Source organism: Cetorhinus maximus, chromosome 9, assembly GCF_964194155.1.
Source record: "Cetorhinus maximus chromosome 9, sCetMax3.hap1.1, whole genome shotgun sequence".
NCBI classification, from domain to species: domain Eukaryota; kingdom Metazoa; phylum Chordata; class Chondrichthyes; order Lamniformes; family Cetorhinidae; genus Cetorhinus; species Cetorhinus maximus.
In genome coordinates this window covers 13,005,840-13,020,459 of record NC_135887.1, presented here as the reverse complement: position 1 = coordinate 13,020,459, position 14,620 = coordinate 13,005,840, and the positions used below count along the sequence as shown (strand labels likewise).

Sequence of the window (14,620 nt, the reverse complement as noted above, 5' to 3'; positions counted from 1 at the left end):
GCAAGTTTGTCACTCGCTGCATTAAAAGAAGTTTTCCCCTCATGTCGCCGCTGCTTTTTGTTTTGAGGCAAATGTGTTGAGCGAAAATATCCAACGCACTTTATGGTCCAAAGATTTCACCGGCTTCCTTTCCCTTGGACACAAAGTTTCGCAAGTCTCTGGTGCGACAGAAAACCACAACTTTAAACTTTAAAAATGCACCAATTTGTTTTTTTTTTAAAAAAAACCAGCTCTCCCTCGCAGCACGTTTTGCTTAAAGGGAAACGTGTGGTTTCATCCCTTCCCTTTCTGTATATGGCTAAGTGAGAAAAGAGGAATTGATTTTTTTTCTCCTCTCTCTAGTTTTGATATCGCGATGGAGCTTGTCCTGCCCCGCCTCTCCAGAGAGAGAGAGAGGAAAAAAACAAAATATATAAGCGAGAATGCCCCCAAGTGTATCAATTATCGACACGGTTGCACTTGATGGCAGAGTGATTTGTACAGAAAGATCCAGGAAGTGGTGTAAATAGATGTCCTGCTCGACTGCTTCAAGTAGTGAATAATTGGGAGTCTGTGTTACCTACCGTTTGGCTAATTTAAAGGCAGGAGGTTCTCTGGCATTGTCAGTGCACAGAGCTAGACTCTAGCAACAATGTTCCGAAGAAAGCGGAGTGTTTCTTTTGGGGGTTTCGGATGGTGAGTGCTTTCTACCTGCTTCGTGAACAGTTGTCTTCCCCTCTCCGGTCACTTTTATTGACTATTTTCTTCCAGCTGTCGGTATATTTTTTTTAAAAAAAAGATGCAAACTGTGCAAAAGCGATTTGTGTATCGCAGCAGCTCTAATCACTGGAGGATGATCATTTATAAAGATATGGGGATGAAACGATCTCCGCTGCTTTAGCTGTGGCAGGTCGCAGTAATGTTTTGTTATTGCACGTGTATCTGAGATAAGTTAGTTGGTAAAGGCACCACTTGCTGAATGAGCATATAGGACAGGAATAAAGGGCGATGGTGATCAGGGCTACTCAGCTGACTGACCTTATCCAGGGTAATGACTGGAGGAACTATAATTGGCCCTCAGTATTTCTGGGCTAAAATAAATCTCATCCCTCCCTAACTCTGTAATCGACTGCAGTGTCACAGCCTTCTGAGGTCATCTGTCCTCTTGCAGATCCTCGATTTTAAACGCTCTATGGTAGTCATGCCTTCAGCTTCCTAGAACATGAGCTCTGGAATTCCCTTCCTAAGCCTCTCCACCCCACTTTCCCTCCTAAACACACTCCTAAAAACCTGCCTTTTTGACCAAGCTTTTGGTCATCTGACCTAATATCTGCTTATGTGGCTTGGTGTCATATTTTTGTTTGACAAAGACCCTGTGAAGTGCCTTGGGAGGTTTTATTATTTTAAATAATATAAATATAACTTGTTTAAAAGCAAAAAAAACTGCGGAGGCTGGAAATCCAAAATAAAAATACCTGGAAAAACTCAGCAGGTCTGGCAGCATCTGCGGAGAGGAACATAAATATAACTTGTTGTTGGGCTTCTGTTCTTGATTGCTACCCAATGACGTGTATTGGTAAATGCAGTTGTTGTGGAAAACAACCTGGATTGCTTATGGTGCTGCTCTGGTCAAACAAGCTGCAGGGAATTTTCTTACCTTCTCCCACTTTGCAAGCCCATAGGTTTCTCCGGAGCAGGAGAACCACCCACCCCCCGTGGAAATTGCAGGCATTTATGCTGACTCACACATACTTGAGCAAAACTTGGTGGCATCCATCAAACTGCAGTCCAGCACAAATCAGAGAGAGAATTGGGCGATGCAGAAGGGGCTTCTGCACTGTCACAGATGATGTCTGTCGGATGAAACATTAAACTGTGACCCCATGTGTTATGTGGGTGTAAAAGATCTCATTTCAAAGAGCAGGGGGAGATCACCCCGGTGTCCTGCCAGTCATTATCCCTCAACCAATGTAATTAAAAGCAGAGTATCTAGTCTTTATCTCATTGCTTTCTGTAGGAGCTTGCTGTGTGCAAATTGGCTGCTGCATTATCTACATCACAACGGTGACTACACTTCAAAAATATTTCATTGGTTGCAAAGCACTTTGAGGCACCCTGAGGTCACGAAGGGTGCTATATAAATGCAAGTCTTTTTCCATAAAGCTGCAACTGCATGCTTGTCACCTTGAGCAGTTGGACTTCTATTGTTACAGTGTTAGCTGATGATATACAGGCATGATAAAAAGATTGGGATTTTAATTTTACTTTATTGAGAGGATAATAAAACCTCACCCCTGTATTTATATGGTATAAAAGTAACTTGTGGCGACTGTTCTACTCCCTACTGATGGCACTGCTGCATCCTAGAAGCAAATAGTTCTACTGTTGCCAGCCATTGAATGCTGTCTTGTTATTCTGCTGAACTATTTTTTGCATGATTATCATGTTTATAAACATGACACAGATACACAACTGATGATAAAGGTGACATTGCATTGCTGATTATAGATAGTAGGGGAAGCCAAGAGCAGCCCCACAGAGAGAGACAATAATGATTCGACTCCCCTGAATCCCCCTATTGTTATTCTGACCTGCGTAGTTCCATGGTGAATGGAAGTGTGCCTATCTCCCTATATTGGAGGGGCAGAGGGGAAAAAATTGATTGAAGGCTTCTCACCAATCACTGTTTATCACTATTGCCAGCCATGCACCTGGCTGCTAGTGGTAATGGGCGTAGAACAGGAATAGAGAGAACTTGCATTATTATAGTGTCATTCATAACCTCAGCATGTCCCAAAGTGCATTACTGCCAATAAAGTACTTATTGAAATGTAGTCACTATTGTAATGTTAGATTGTAATTGCAGTCAATGTCCACACAACAGGCTCCCTTCAATGACAATATGATGCCAGATAATCTGCTTTTTACTGATGTTAATTGAGGAATAAATATTGGTCAGAACATTGGGGAGAACTCCCCTGCTCTTCAAAATATATTTTGGGATTCTTTTCTGTCCACCTGAGGGGGCAGATGGGAGCGCAGTGTAATGTCCCATCCCAAAGACTTCAATGGTGCAATTCTTCCTCAGTACCGCACTAGAGTATAGGCCTAGATTATGTGCCCAATTCTCCAGAGTGGGACTTGAGCCTGCAATCTCCTAACTCAAGAGGTGAGCGTGCAACCTATTGAATCACAGCTGACACTTTGTTTGTGATTTGGGAGACTAATGACAGGGGAATAAAAATGGGTTTAAACCACAATGTGATGTATTAAAAATAAATTAGAAAATGATGGAAATACAAATAAGTTGGCCATTATCCTTTCAATTGGAAGTTTTTTATTCATTCATGGGATGTGGGCATCACTAGCTAGGCAGCATTTATTGCCCATCCCTAATTGCTCTTGAGAAGATGGTGGTGAGCTGCCTTCTTGAACCACTGCAGTCCATGTGATGTAGGTACACCCACAGTATTGTTAGAGAGGGAGTTCCAGGATTTTGACACTAACAGTGAAGGAACTACGATGTATTTCCAAGTCAGGATAGCGTGTGACTTGGAGGAGTTGATCCACTGGCTTGGTGGTAATGGTAAAGTGGGAGATATGCCAGGCCATGAGGTTACATATTGTGGTTGAGTACAATTCTGCTGCTGCTGATGGCCCACAGTGTCTCACAGCTGCCCCGTCTTGAGCTACTAAATCTGTTCGAAATGTATTCCATTTAGCAAGGTGGTAGTGCCACACAGCACGATAGAGGGTATCCTCAATATGAACATGGGACTTTGTCTCCACAAGGATTGTGCAGAGGTCACTCTTACTGATACTGTCATGGACAGATGCACCTGCGACAGGTAGATTGGTGAGGACAAGGTCAAGTATATTTTTCCCACTTGTTGGTTTCCTCACCACCTGCCACAAACCCAATCTAGCAGCTATGTCCTTTAGGACTTATCCAGCTTGCTCAGCAGTGGTGCTACCGAACCACTCTTGGTGATGGTCATTTGAGGTCCCCCCTCCCAGAGTACATTCTGTGCCCTAGACACCCTCAGTGCTTCCTCCAAGTGGTGTTCAACATGGAGGAGTACTAGCTGAGGGTGGGTTAGGGGTAGTGGTGATGGGAGGCGGTACCTGGTAATCAGCAGATGATTTCCTTGCCCATGTTTGACCTGATGCCATCAGACTTCATCGGGTCCGGAATCGATGTTGAGAACTCCGAGGGCAACTTCCTCCTGACCGTCTACCACTGTGCCGCCACCTAACGTTACATAAGAAGTAGGAGCAGAAGTAGACCATTCAGCCTCTCGGGCTTGCTCTCCATTCACTAAGGTCATGACTGATATTCTATCTCAGCTACACCTTCTTGTGCCCTGTACCCCTTGGTTCCCTTAGTGTCCAAAAATCTGTCGATCTCTGATTCGAAAGCTCTCAATGACTGAGCACCTGCTGCTCTCTGTGGTAGAGAATTCCAAAGGTTCTCTTCATCATAGTCTAACTAGCCAACCCATTGTGGAATGAGACTCCTCATTGCAGCCTGTCCATCATCTACAAGGCCCAAGTCAGGAGTGTGATGGAATACTCTCCACTTGCCTGGATGAGTGCAGCTCCAATAACACTCAAGAAGCTCGACATCATCAAGGACAAAGCAGCCCGCTTGATTGGCTCCCCATCCATCACCTTAAACATTCACTCCCTCCACCACTGACGCATGCGGCAGTAGTGTGTACCATCTACAAGATGCACTGCAGCAATTTGTCAACCCTCCTTTGACAGCAGCTTCCAAACCCACAACCTCTACCACCTAGAAGGACAAGGGCAGCAGATGTATGGGAACACCACCACCTGCAAGTTCCCCTCCAAGTCACTCACCATCCTGACGTGGAACTATATCGCTGTTCCCTCACTGTCAGTGGATCAAAATTCTGGAAGTCCCTTCCTAACACCACTGTGGGTGTACCTACACCACATGCACTATCTGCAGCGGTTCAAAAGGCAGCTCACCACCACCAAGGGTAATTAGGGATGGCAACAACTGCTGGCCTAGCCAGTGACACCCACATGCCATGAAAGAATAAATTTAAAATAATACTAAGGTGCATATGTAGAGAAAAAGCCACATTCTAATCTCAGAAAGAATTTCAATTTGAACAGTTATTGTAACCATTGTGTGTTCAGATGCTGACGGCTAATTGCCAAATGCTGAGCTCCATATTGGGCAGGGCTGATCATCTGAGTCCTACTGGTGCTGTGACTCAGACCAGAGATTTGTCTCAACTGTTAGTAATAACACCTAGTGAATCTGAGATGCTGTTACACCCTGGTGGTACACGTGGCGCATCATGGAAAATGCAATGACACGCTTGGTGGTATGCAGCTAATGCCTTCTAGTCAGTGTGACCTGAACTCATTTCATAAACAGCTGAAGGCTATAATGGGAAAACAGAGAGGTTGGCGCTTTGAAAGGGTGAAATTGAATGGGTTGAAAGATCTTCTTTATCTGACCTTAACCTGTGACCCGCTGTACATTTCCAACCTTCTAATTTCCCACTTCCAATTGGTTCCTTTTATCGCCACAATCAGAATGTTCTGATTTCTTGAGATAACTGCCATCTTGTGAAAACTGTGTGCCAGTGGACCTGTGCAGTGTTGCATGTCACTGTGTGAACTTTAATTGGCTGTCATGGTTTTAGACCTGGGGCTGGCTGTACTGGGAACTGAGCTCCTTCCCCAAAACCAAACCGAGGCCCTTTAAGTGTATGACGAGATGCGAGTGGAGCATACGCACCGATATGGACCAGCCTGAAAGGCATGTTTCTGTGCTAAAAATTCCATATAAAGTTCATGCGATTTGCTATTCCTCCTTCCGTAATGGACCCTCCAAGTCCTGCTCCCAGACTTCCATCGAGTTTCCAAATCTGCCTTTGTTCATGAAGGGTTAGTGTAATGTACAAGATAGAAAGATGCTCCAGACTATTGCAAGCACCAGTCCCCGACAATTAGGTTCACTAGACGATTTTTATAAGACGATTCACAGTCTACCAGGCCACATCTGGAACTTATGCAGCCTGATTGAGTCCGTGGGCCAGATCTTTGCCATTGAGGTGTGAAGCTCAATTCAGGAAATCTTCTGACTCAACTGCGTGGAAGTGACACACACACACACAAGGAATTGAGGCCTGGGGCAGATCAGCCATGATCTTACTGAATGGTGGGGCAGGCTTGAGGGGCCAAATGGCCTACTCCTGCTCCTATTTCTTATGTTCTTATGTTTTGCACGGTAAGTGGTGGGTGTGGGCGGTGGGGAAGTGGGGGCCTGAGCCTGCTGTGTTCGAGTCTGGCCCGCTGCTTCTGGTCGCTTTTCAGAGGTGGCAATGGAAGCACGCGAGTGCCAAGGCAGGTTGGTTAGAGAGCCTAACTAAATTCTCTGAGACTTTGGTACATTTGTATAAAAGACTGGTAACCCCTCTATCCATCATCCCTCACTGTCCCACCCACCCCGTTGCCCCCCCATGCCCCCATATCCCCACGCCACCTCCATGCCTCCTCATAACCACCTCCCCCCACCATGTCACCTCCATAGCAACTGACCCAGTATCCACTTCAGGAAGACCTCAGAAGCAATGTGGAAGTGAAAAAAATTTCTATCAACCTCAGAGAGCTCTGGGTCTCATAGACGCTTGATACTGAAAAATAACTCTCATTCATCAAACCCATTCAAAATCTTTAAATCCCCTCAAACAGTCAATCTGTTGTAAAAACAAACAAACTTCTATTCATTAACCCCATCAAAGACAGCTAATCATTTGATAGCTGCTTAAGACTACCAATCAAAATTTGAGCTGAGACCCCTGCTGAGATAATTGTGTTTTTTAAGCTTTTGAAACTCAGCCAAGCATTCATCATATATTCAACTGTAATGACAGTCCTTGAGAAATGTCAACAATGAAATCCGTTGAAACTTCAGGAACAGATGACTAATTATTTTTTCTAAGTTACACCATATGGTCTGTCAATCAATTCACTTCCAACGAAAGCTGTCTGCTTTTTCACTCTGACAGCAGTAGCCTGTTCTTTTTTTCATTTCTAAAGGGCTGTGGATTTCAGTAACTTCAGGTCATGACACTTGAACAGACCTTCTCCACCCTTGACATGCGTTTACACCTCTTCCATAAATTTGGCACTCCCACACCGCAGATTAAGGCCCTTAGAACAGCAAAGGTGAGGCACTAACTTCAAATGGCGCTACTGAGTTTGGGTTTCCTGTTCATGTTGTCTTGGCCTGCCCCCTTTCCTCTGTCAACAAAGGTGGGATCTGCTGGAATTGGGAGCAGGACTTCCGTATCTGGGTTATGCCCACAATTTTTAAAGTCTCCGGAACCAGCCTGACTCCACAAAAATACAGCAACATGTCCCTTGTATAAATGGCATGTGATGGGTTGCAGCCCCTCTCCCATTATTTGAATGCGATTGGCAAGCTGGAGGAGCACTTCGTGGTTATGCTCCCGGGCCTGGCCAAGGTGTCCATCCACAGATCCAGGTTAGATGTGACCTGTTGGGGTGCGGGTGTGGAGGGGCAGTGTGGGTGTCACTCTGCCTGCCTGCCCGCCTACTTGTCTCTGTTCTGCAGCCTTGCCTGTGTTCAAGTGGCCCTGGAAAAAGAGTACACAGTGTACATCAGCGCATTAGAGCCTGTCAGAGACCAGTCACTGGACATATTGATGGTACAGAAAATAATAGCCTTGTTTAATTAACTAAGTTTCTCTTCCTTTTTGCATACTTTAGGAATTTATTGCATGTGCTCTTTTTAAAATTGGGCCACTTTTGTTAGATCAATTTACGTAAATCACTGACACTTGGGACAACCCAGTGTCATCTTGGTTGGCTGATAAGAAGAATGGTGTTTCCAGGAGACGGGCTGGGGAGTAAAGGAAATGCTCAGCCAACTAAGGTAGTGTGCAGCTGTTTGGCACTCACCAATTCTGCAAGGTTCTGGAGATAGTGCCTAACTTGGAGAAAGCAGCAATGTACTAATTCATACATATTTTTATTCATTAGTTGTCACCACAGCCGTAATGGGGTCACTAGCATTGTCTTGTTTCTTCTCTGGTTGTCTTCAAGCCTCCCACAGTCCACGTCTCGATGTTATCCACCCATCCAATTTGTTTTCTTCCTCTACTGTTTTTACGCTCAATTTCTCTTTCAGTTGTTGTCAGGACAAGGCTGTTGGGTCTTCGTTTCCAATGTCTGGACTTGGCTGTCTTTCCCTCTCTATCTGTACTTCATAATCCTTTTGATTTCTGAACTTTACTCTTGATCGAACCTATCATCTGTCTTTCTGTCCACCCAGCTGATTCTGAGCATCCTCCTCCTAACCCACATTTCAAAAGCTGTTATCCTCCTCTCATCCTCTAACTTCAGGTTCCAACTCTCACATCCATAGAGTACAACACTCCACACTAGTGACTATACTAGATTTTTTTAGCTTCATGCTGATTCTTTGGACTTCCAGACATTACTAAAGTCATTGGTCACGCTTCTTGCCATAGCAAATCTAACCAGGAGTTCATTCTTAGATATAATTTTGGTGTTTATCATCGAGCCAAAGTACTTGAATTTGTCCACTGCCTCTATCTTGATGCTTCCAATCTTGACTTTTCCATTGTCATTTAGAGCCATAATGTTGGTCCTTACCTCATTTATGTTCAGTTCAAAAGACTCAGTGTGTCTTTTGGCGAGGCCTGTCATAATGTCCATCTCTTCCTTTGCTCTGACTATGAGTGTGATGTCATCTGCATACCTGAGATTCCACATGTTACAACCTCGTATGATGCAGCCACATCTCTCTGGTAACTCTTCCTGCACCATCCTCATTACCTTCTCTCACACAGCATTAAACAGCATGGATGACGGAAGACACCCCTGCCTGACTCCATTCTCAAACTGGAATTGGTTTGTATGCCCATCGCCAACTCTGACGACTCCTGAAACATTTCTGTATAGCTCCTGTATTAGTCACACAAGACTTTTGGGTACTCCAAAATCTCTAAGGGTCTTCCATAGAGCATCATGTTGGACAGCGTCAAAAGCTTTGTCATAGTCTATGAACATGAGCCAAAGCTGAACTTCCTGTTTATTTTCACATTTCTCCATGAGATTTCTGACCACATGCAAGGCGTCAATTCTACCCTTCCCAGGAATGAAGCTGAACTCCCCTCTACCGCTTTTCCATTCACACAGCGGGGTGGGGGTGGGGGGGCAACTCTATGCCTGATGATGTAAGTAAAACTTTAGATGCATGATTGATGATACTTAGCATACGATGTTTTGGACAGTCCTGCTGCTCTCTTGGGCATTGTGACCATCTGAGATATAGTCCATTTGCAAGGCCACTCAACTGTTGTCCACAGCTCATCAATAATCTCTTTCATTGCATCTACTACTCTTTCACCTCCTGCTTTTAGTGCTTCTGCTGATGTCTGACCTTGTCCTTCTGCCTTTCCACTCTCCATGTTATTTTGTGTTACTGCAAATACCGCTGATCTTTTTGTTTTAAATCGGCTCTGACGTTTATATTTTCAAGGGGTTGCACATAAAAGTAGAGAGCAGAATTGAAAGGTGCAGATTGCCCCTGTGGTCCAGTAGGCTAATACACTGTGTGATGTGATGCTGAGCAACAGTTAAGTGCCAAGCCAGCTTAAGGAGATGGCCACTGGCTTGAAAAAGACATGCTGGTTGAAATAGTCAGCCAACAGTGAAAAATCGGCAAAGCTAAGAGTAGGAAAGTTCATGTTCCTGATCTGAGCTTTGGATCAATTGGACTTTGAATAGGTTGAAGCTTGAAAGGCAGATTGACTGTGTGGAGAGATTGGTGGCCAAAGGTCATGTGATGAAACCTCTAGGAATACGTCCAACTGGAGTTGGCAATGCTGCAGAAGACCCACCTCCTTCAACAAGAAGCATCGAGCCCTGCTTTGGTGAAATTTGGCAATGTATAAAGAAAGAGTGGAGAGATCCAGTGGAACTGACTCTCACCCCAAATTATAGCTCTGCCTGACCTGGCTCAATGCAATCACACTTACTCCTTCCTCTAGTTTCAGGTGCTTTTAATATAGTAACAGACTAAGCGGAGTAGATGTCTGGGAGTGACTTTTAAGAATCCTATGATGTTGGGGTTGCACAAGATTAGACACTTAACACTTGAAGCTGCAGCAGTATCTATGTTATCTCACTGTGGCAGACCCAGTGTTCAAGTATGCCAAAGCTCTAAATGATTTTATTGTCTGCTGTGAGTCCTGTCATGACTGAAGATTCTGATGTGGAACCAGTATGGACGTCCACAGAACTGACAGTTCATATTGTTGTTGCTAGTGGTTGGGGGAGCTTCTGCAGCTGCGCCACATCTGGCCTTCCTCTGGACACATCGGACCTAGCAAGTTTTGGTATGGGTGGTCCTCGAAAAACACTGAACCAAATTTTAGTGCTTGCCTCCACATGGGCCAGTCTGCTGCAATTAATAAATGCCAATTAATTTTATAGGCATTTCATCTTGCATTCATCAGGACACTCACAAGCCACTCAACACTCCCTTCTCATACAGTGTAAAGTTGTTGTTTCCCCTGACATTGATATTCTTGCGATTGTCCTGATGAGTGCAAGACAAAAAGCTTTGACAGAATGGCTTTTTTCAACAATACTCAAGTTCTGTACTATCAAACAACTATTAATTTTATATAGTTGTCCATATCAACAGCAATTATTTGCATTCAGTAAAATGCCCCAAGGCACTTCACAGGGAGTGGTACAGGCCACATAAAACAGATGATCAAAAGCTTGGTTGAAGAAATTGGTTTTAGAGGAGGAGAGCCAGAGAGGTGGAGGTTTCGGAAGGGAATTCCCGATTTTTGCACAAAAAGCGATTGTAAGTACAGATGTCAGGTGCCACCAGCCTTGCCTTATTGAAGTTATGAGGTTCAGTATTGTGACATCAATTCTGGCACTTCAAGAATTAATATTTTTGAACTTGGTAATTCCAATTCATTTGGCTTTTTGCTTCAAAACAATCACATCTGTGAAACTTAGTCGCACCTTTTGTGTACAACTACATGTTGCCTAGTTTGAAGGTGTTTTAAATGGTGCAACGACCATTTGTTTTCTCACGTTGGATGCAAGTGGCACATTCACTCAATGTTGAAAGTCAGCTGAGTTTTCAGCAATTGCACTTTCACACCATCAGATAACTTCTGCAGATTTAAAGGATTGTTGCCAGGAAGTGAAACCCCTCCCTTGACTTAAAGCACACACCCATGGTATGGTACAGTTCCAGTAACTCTAACAAAATTTGTTTTTTCAGTGTTCTCCTCTTTTAGAAAAAGATCAGTGGTTATGTAAGCCAGTAAGAATTGAATAAGTCCGTGTGAGTAGTTTGGTTAATTGTCCCATCCTTGTATTTAAATCCATTGATACCCTTTCTCTATGTTTAACATACTCATACCCAGTGCTACAGTCCCCTGTGAGCTCTCCATTTCTTTAACTTTGGGCTTGTATGTATACCTGCTTCCAGTCACCCAGTCATTGTCAGCTGTACTTTCTCCTGTCTCTGCCCCATATCCTGGACTCACCAACTCATTATCTAATTCACCAAGGTTCCTTCAACTGCACCTCCCAATCCCACAACCTTGACCACTTAGAAGGACAAGGGCAGCAGATGCATAGGAACATCACTACCTGCAAGTTCCCCATCAAGTCACAGACCATCCTGACTTGGAACTATATTACCATTGCTTCACTGTCACTGGATCAAAATCCTGGAACTCCCCTCCTAACAGCACCTACACCACGTGATATGGTACATGCAGTGGTTCAGAATCACAGAATCATACAGTGCAGAAGAGGCCCTTCGGCCCATCGAATCTGCACCGACACGTGAGAAACACCTGACCTACCTACCTAATCCCATTTACCAGCACTTGGCCCATAGCCTTGAATGTTATGATCTGCCAAGTGCTCATCCAGGTACTTTTTAAAGGATGTGAGGCAACCTGCCTCCACCACCCTCCCAGGCAGTGCATTCCAGACCATCACCACCCTCTAGGTAAACCTCCTGCCCCTCACCTTGAACTTATGTCCCCTTGTGACTGACCCTTCAACTAAGGGGAACAGCTGCTCCCTATCCACCCTGTCCATGCCCCTCATAATCTTGTACACCTCGATCAGGTCGCCCTTCAGTCTTCTCTGCTCCGACGAAAACAACCCAAGTCTATCCAACCTCTCTTCATAACTTAAATGTTTCATCCCAGGCAACATCCTGGTGAATCTCCTCTGCACCCCCTCCAGTGCAATCACATCCTTCCCATAATGTGGCGACCAGAACTGCACACAGTACTCCAGCTATGGCCTCACCAAGGTTCTATTCAACTCCTACATGACCTCCCTACTTTTGTAATCTATGCCTCAATTGATAAAGGCAAGTGTCCCATATGCCTTTTTCACTACCCCACTAACATGCCCCTCCACCTTCAGAGATCTATGGACACACACGCCAAGGTCCCTTTGTTCCTCAGAACTTTCTACTGTCATGCCGTTCATTGAATACTTCCTTGTCAAATTACTCCTTCCAAAGTGTATCACCTCACACTTTTCAGGGTTAAACTCCATCTGCCACTTATCTGCCCATTTGACCATCCCGTCTATATCTTTCTGTAGCCCAAGACACTCAATCTCACTGTTAACCACCTGGCCAATCTTTGTGTCATCCGCAAACTTACTAATCCTACCCCCACATAGTCATCTATGTCGTTTATATAAATGACAAAGAATAGGGGACCCAGCACAGATCCCTGTGATACGCCACTGGACACTGGCTTCCAGTCACTAAAGCATCCTTCTGTCATCACCCTCTGTCCCCTACAATTAAGCCAATTTTGAATCCACCTTATCAAATTACCCTGTATCCCATGTGCATCTGCCTTTTTTATAAGTCTCCTATGTGGGACCTTGTCAAAGGCTTTGCTGAAATCCATATAAACTACATCATCTGCACTACCCTCATCTACACACCTGGTCACCTCCTCAAAAAATTCAATCAAATTTGTTAGGCATGACCTCCCTCTGACAAAGCCATGCTGACTATCCCTGATCAAACCTTGCCTCTCCAAATGGAGATAAACTCTCTCCTTCAGAATTTTCTCCAATAGTTTCCCTACCACTGACGTGAGACTCACTGGCCTGTAGTTCCCTGGCTTATCTCTACAACCCTTCTTAAATAACGGAACCACATTAGCTGTTCTCCAGTCCTCTGGCACCTCCCCTGTGGCCAGAGAGGAATTAAAAATTTGGGTCAGAGCCCCTGTGATCTCCTCCCTTGCCTCCCTCAGCAGTCTGGGACACAAATCATTCGGACCTGGAGATTTGCCCACTTTTAAGCCTGCCAACACCTCCAATACCTTGTTACTCCCTATATCAATTTGCTTAAGAACCTCACAGTCTCTCTCCCCGAGTTCGATACCTTCATTCTCATTCTCTTGGGTGAAGATGGACGTGAAGTATTCATTCAACACTCAAGCGATGTCCTCTGGCTCCACCCATAGATTGCCCCCTTGGTCCCTTATGGGCCCTACTCTTTCCCTGGTTATCCTCTTCCCATTGATATACTTATAGAATATCTTGGGATTTTCCCTACTTTTACCAGCCAGAGCTTTCTAATATCTTTTGCTCTCCTAAATTGCTTTCTTAAGCTCCACCCTGCACTTTCTGAATTCCACTAATGCCTCTGCTGATTTGCTTCCCTTGTACCTGCTAAAAGCCTCTCTTTTCCTTCTCATCGTAACCTGAATATCTCTGGTCATCCATGGTTCTCTGGGCTTGTTGCTCCTTCCTATCACCCTAGAGGGAACATGCTGAGCCTGTACCCTCCCCATTTCCTTTTTGAACACCCCCCGCTGCTCCTCTGTAGATTTCTCCACAAGTAGCTGTTCCCAGTCTATCTTAGCCAGATCCTGCCTTATTTTATTAAAATCCACTCTCCCCCAATCCAAAACATTTTTTTGCAACTTGTCTATTTCTTTGTCCATAACAAACTTTAACTGTACCATGTTGTGGTCGCTATCACTAAAATGCTCCCCCACCACCACCTCAGCCACCTGCCCGACTTCATTCCCCAGAATTAGGTCCAGCACTGCACCGTCCCTTGTTGGACCCTCTACATATTGACCTAAAAAGTTCTCCTGTACACATTTCAAGAAATCCATTCTATCCAAGCCCTTAACACTATGTCTATCCCAATTAATGTTGGGGAAAGTTGAAATCGCCTAATATAATTACCCTATTGTTACTATTAACTTTTGTAACTGGCTCCCGTACTGGGCACAAGTTCCCCTTCTGTATAGTAAAGCAGAAGGCCCAACCTGGTGCAATATTCGAGCAGCTCTGTAAATGGGTGGGCAGCCCATCTGCCTGAAATGAGAGCAAGACTGGTTTAATATACAGAAAGGGAACTTGTGCCCAGTACAGGAGGCCAATTACAAAAGTTAGGTACAAATAGGCAGACCTGTGCACCATGCAAACTCCAACTAGTTGCAGCAGGTGTTGAGCAACCTAACCAGGGCCATGAAGGCAACTGCTGGAGGCAGCCCAGGAAAGAGCCCAGGAA

The 14,620-nt window shown here is 44.6% G+C and overlaps 1 protein-coding gene across 5 annotated transcripts in view; it reads left to right on the top strand.

Moving 5' to 3' along the window:
* The first annotated feature begins 405 nt into the window (after positions 1-405).
* Positions 406-14,620, top strand: part of LOC144684375 (rap1 GTPase-activating protein 2-like) — a 321,257-nt gene continuing 307,042 nt past the window's right edge. For all 5 annotated transcript variants that reach the window (XM_078548076.1, XM_078548078.1, XM_078548077.1 and 2 more), the window contains exon 1: positions 406-675. In XM_078548076.1, the coding sequence (XP_078404202.1) occupies positions 632-675 (44 nt within the window). In that variant the 5' untranslated portion in view covers positions 406-631. The remainder of the gene's footprint in view (positions 676-14,620) is intronic.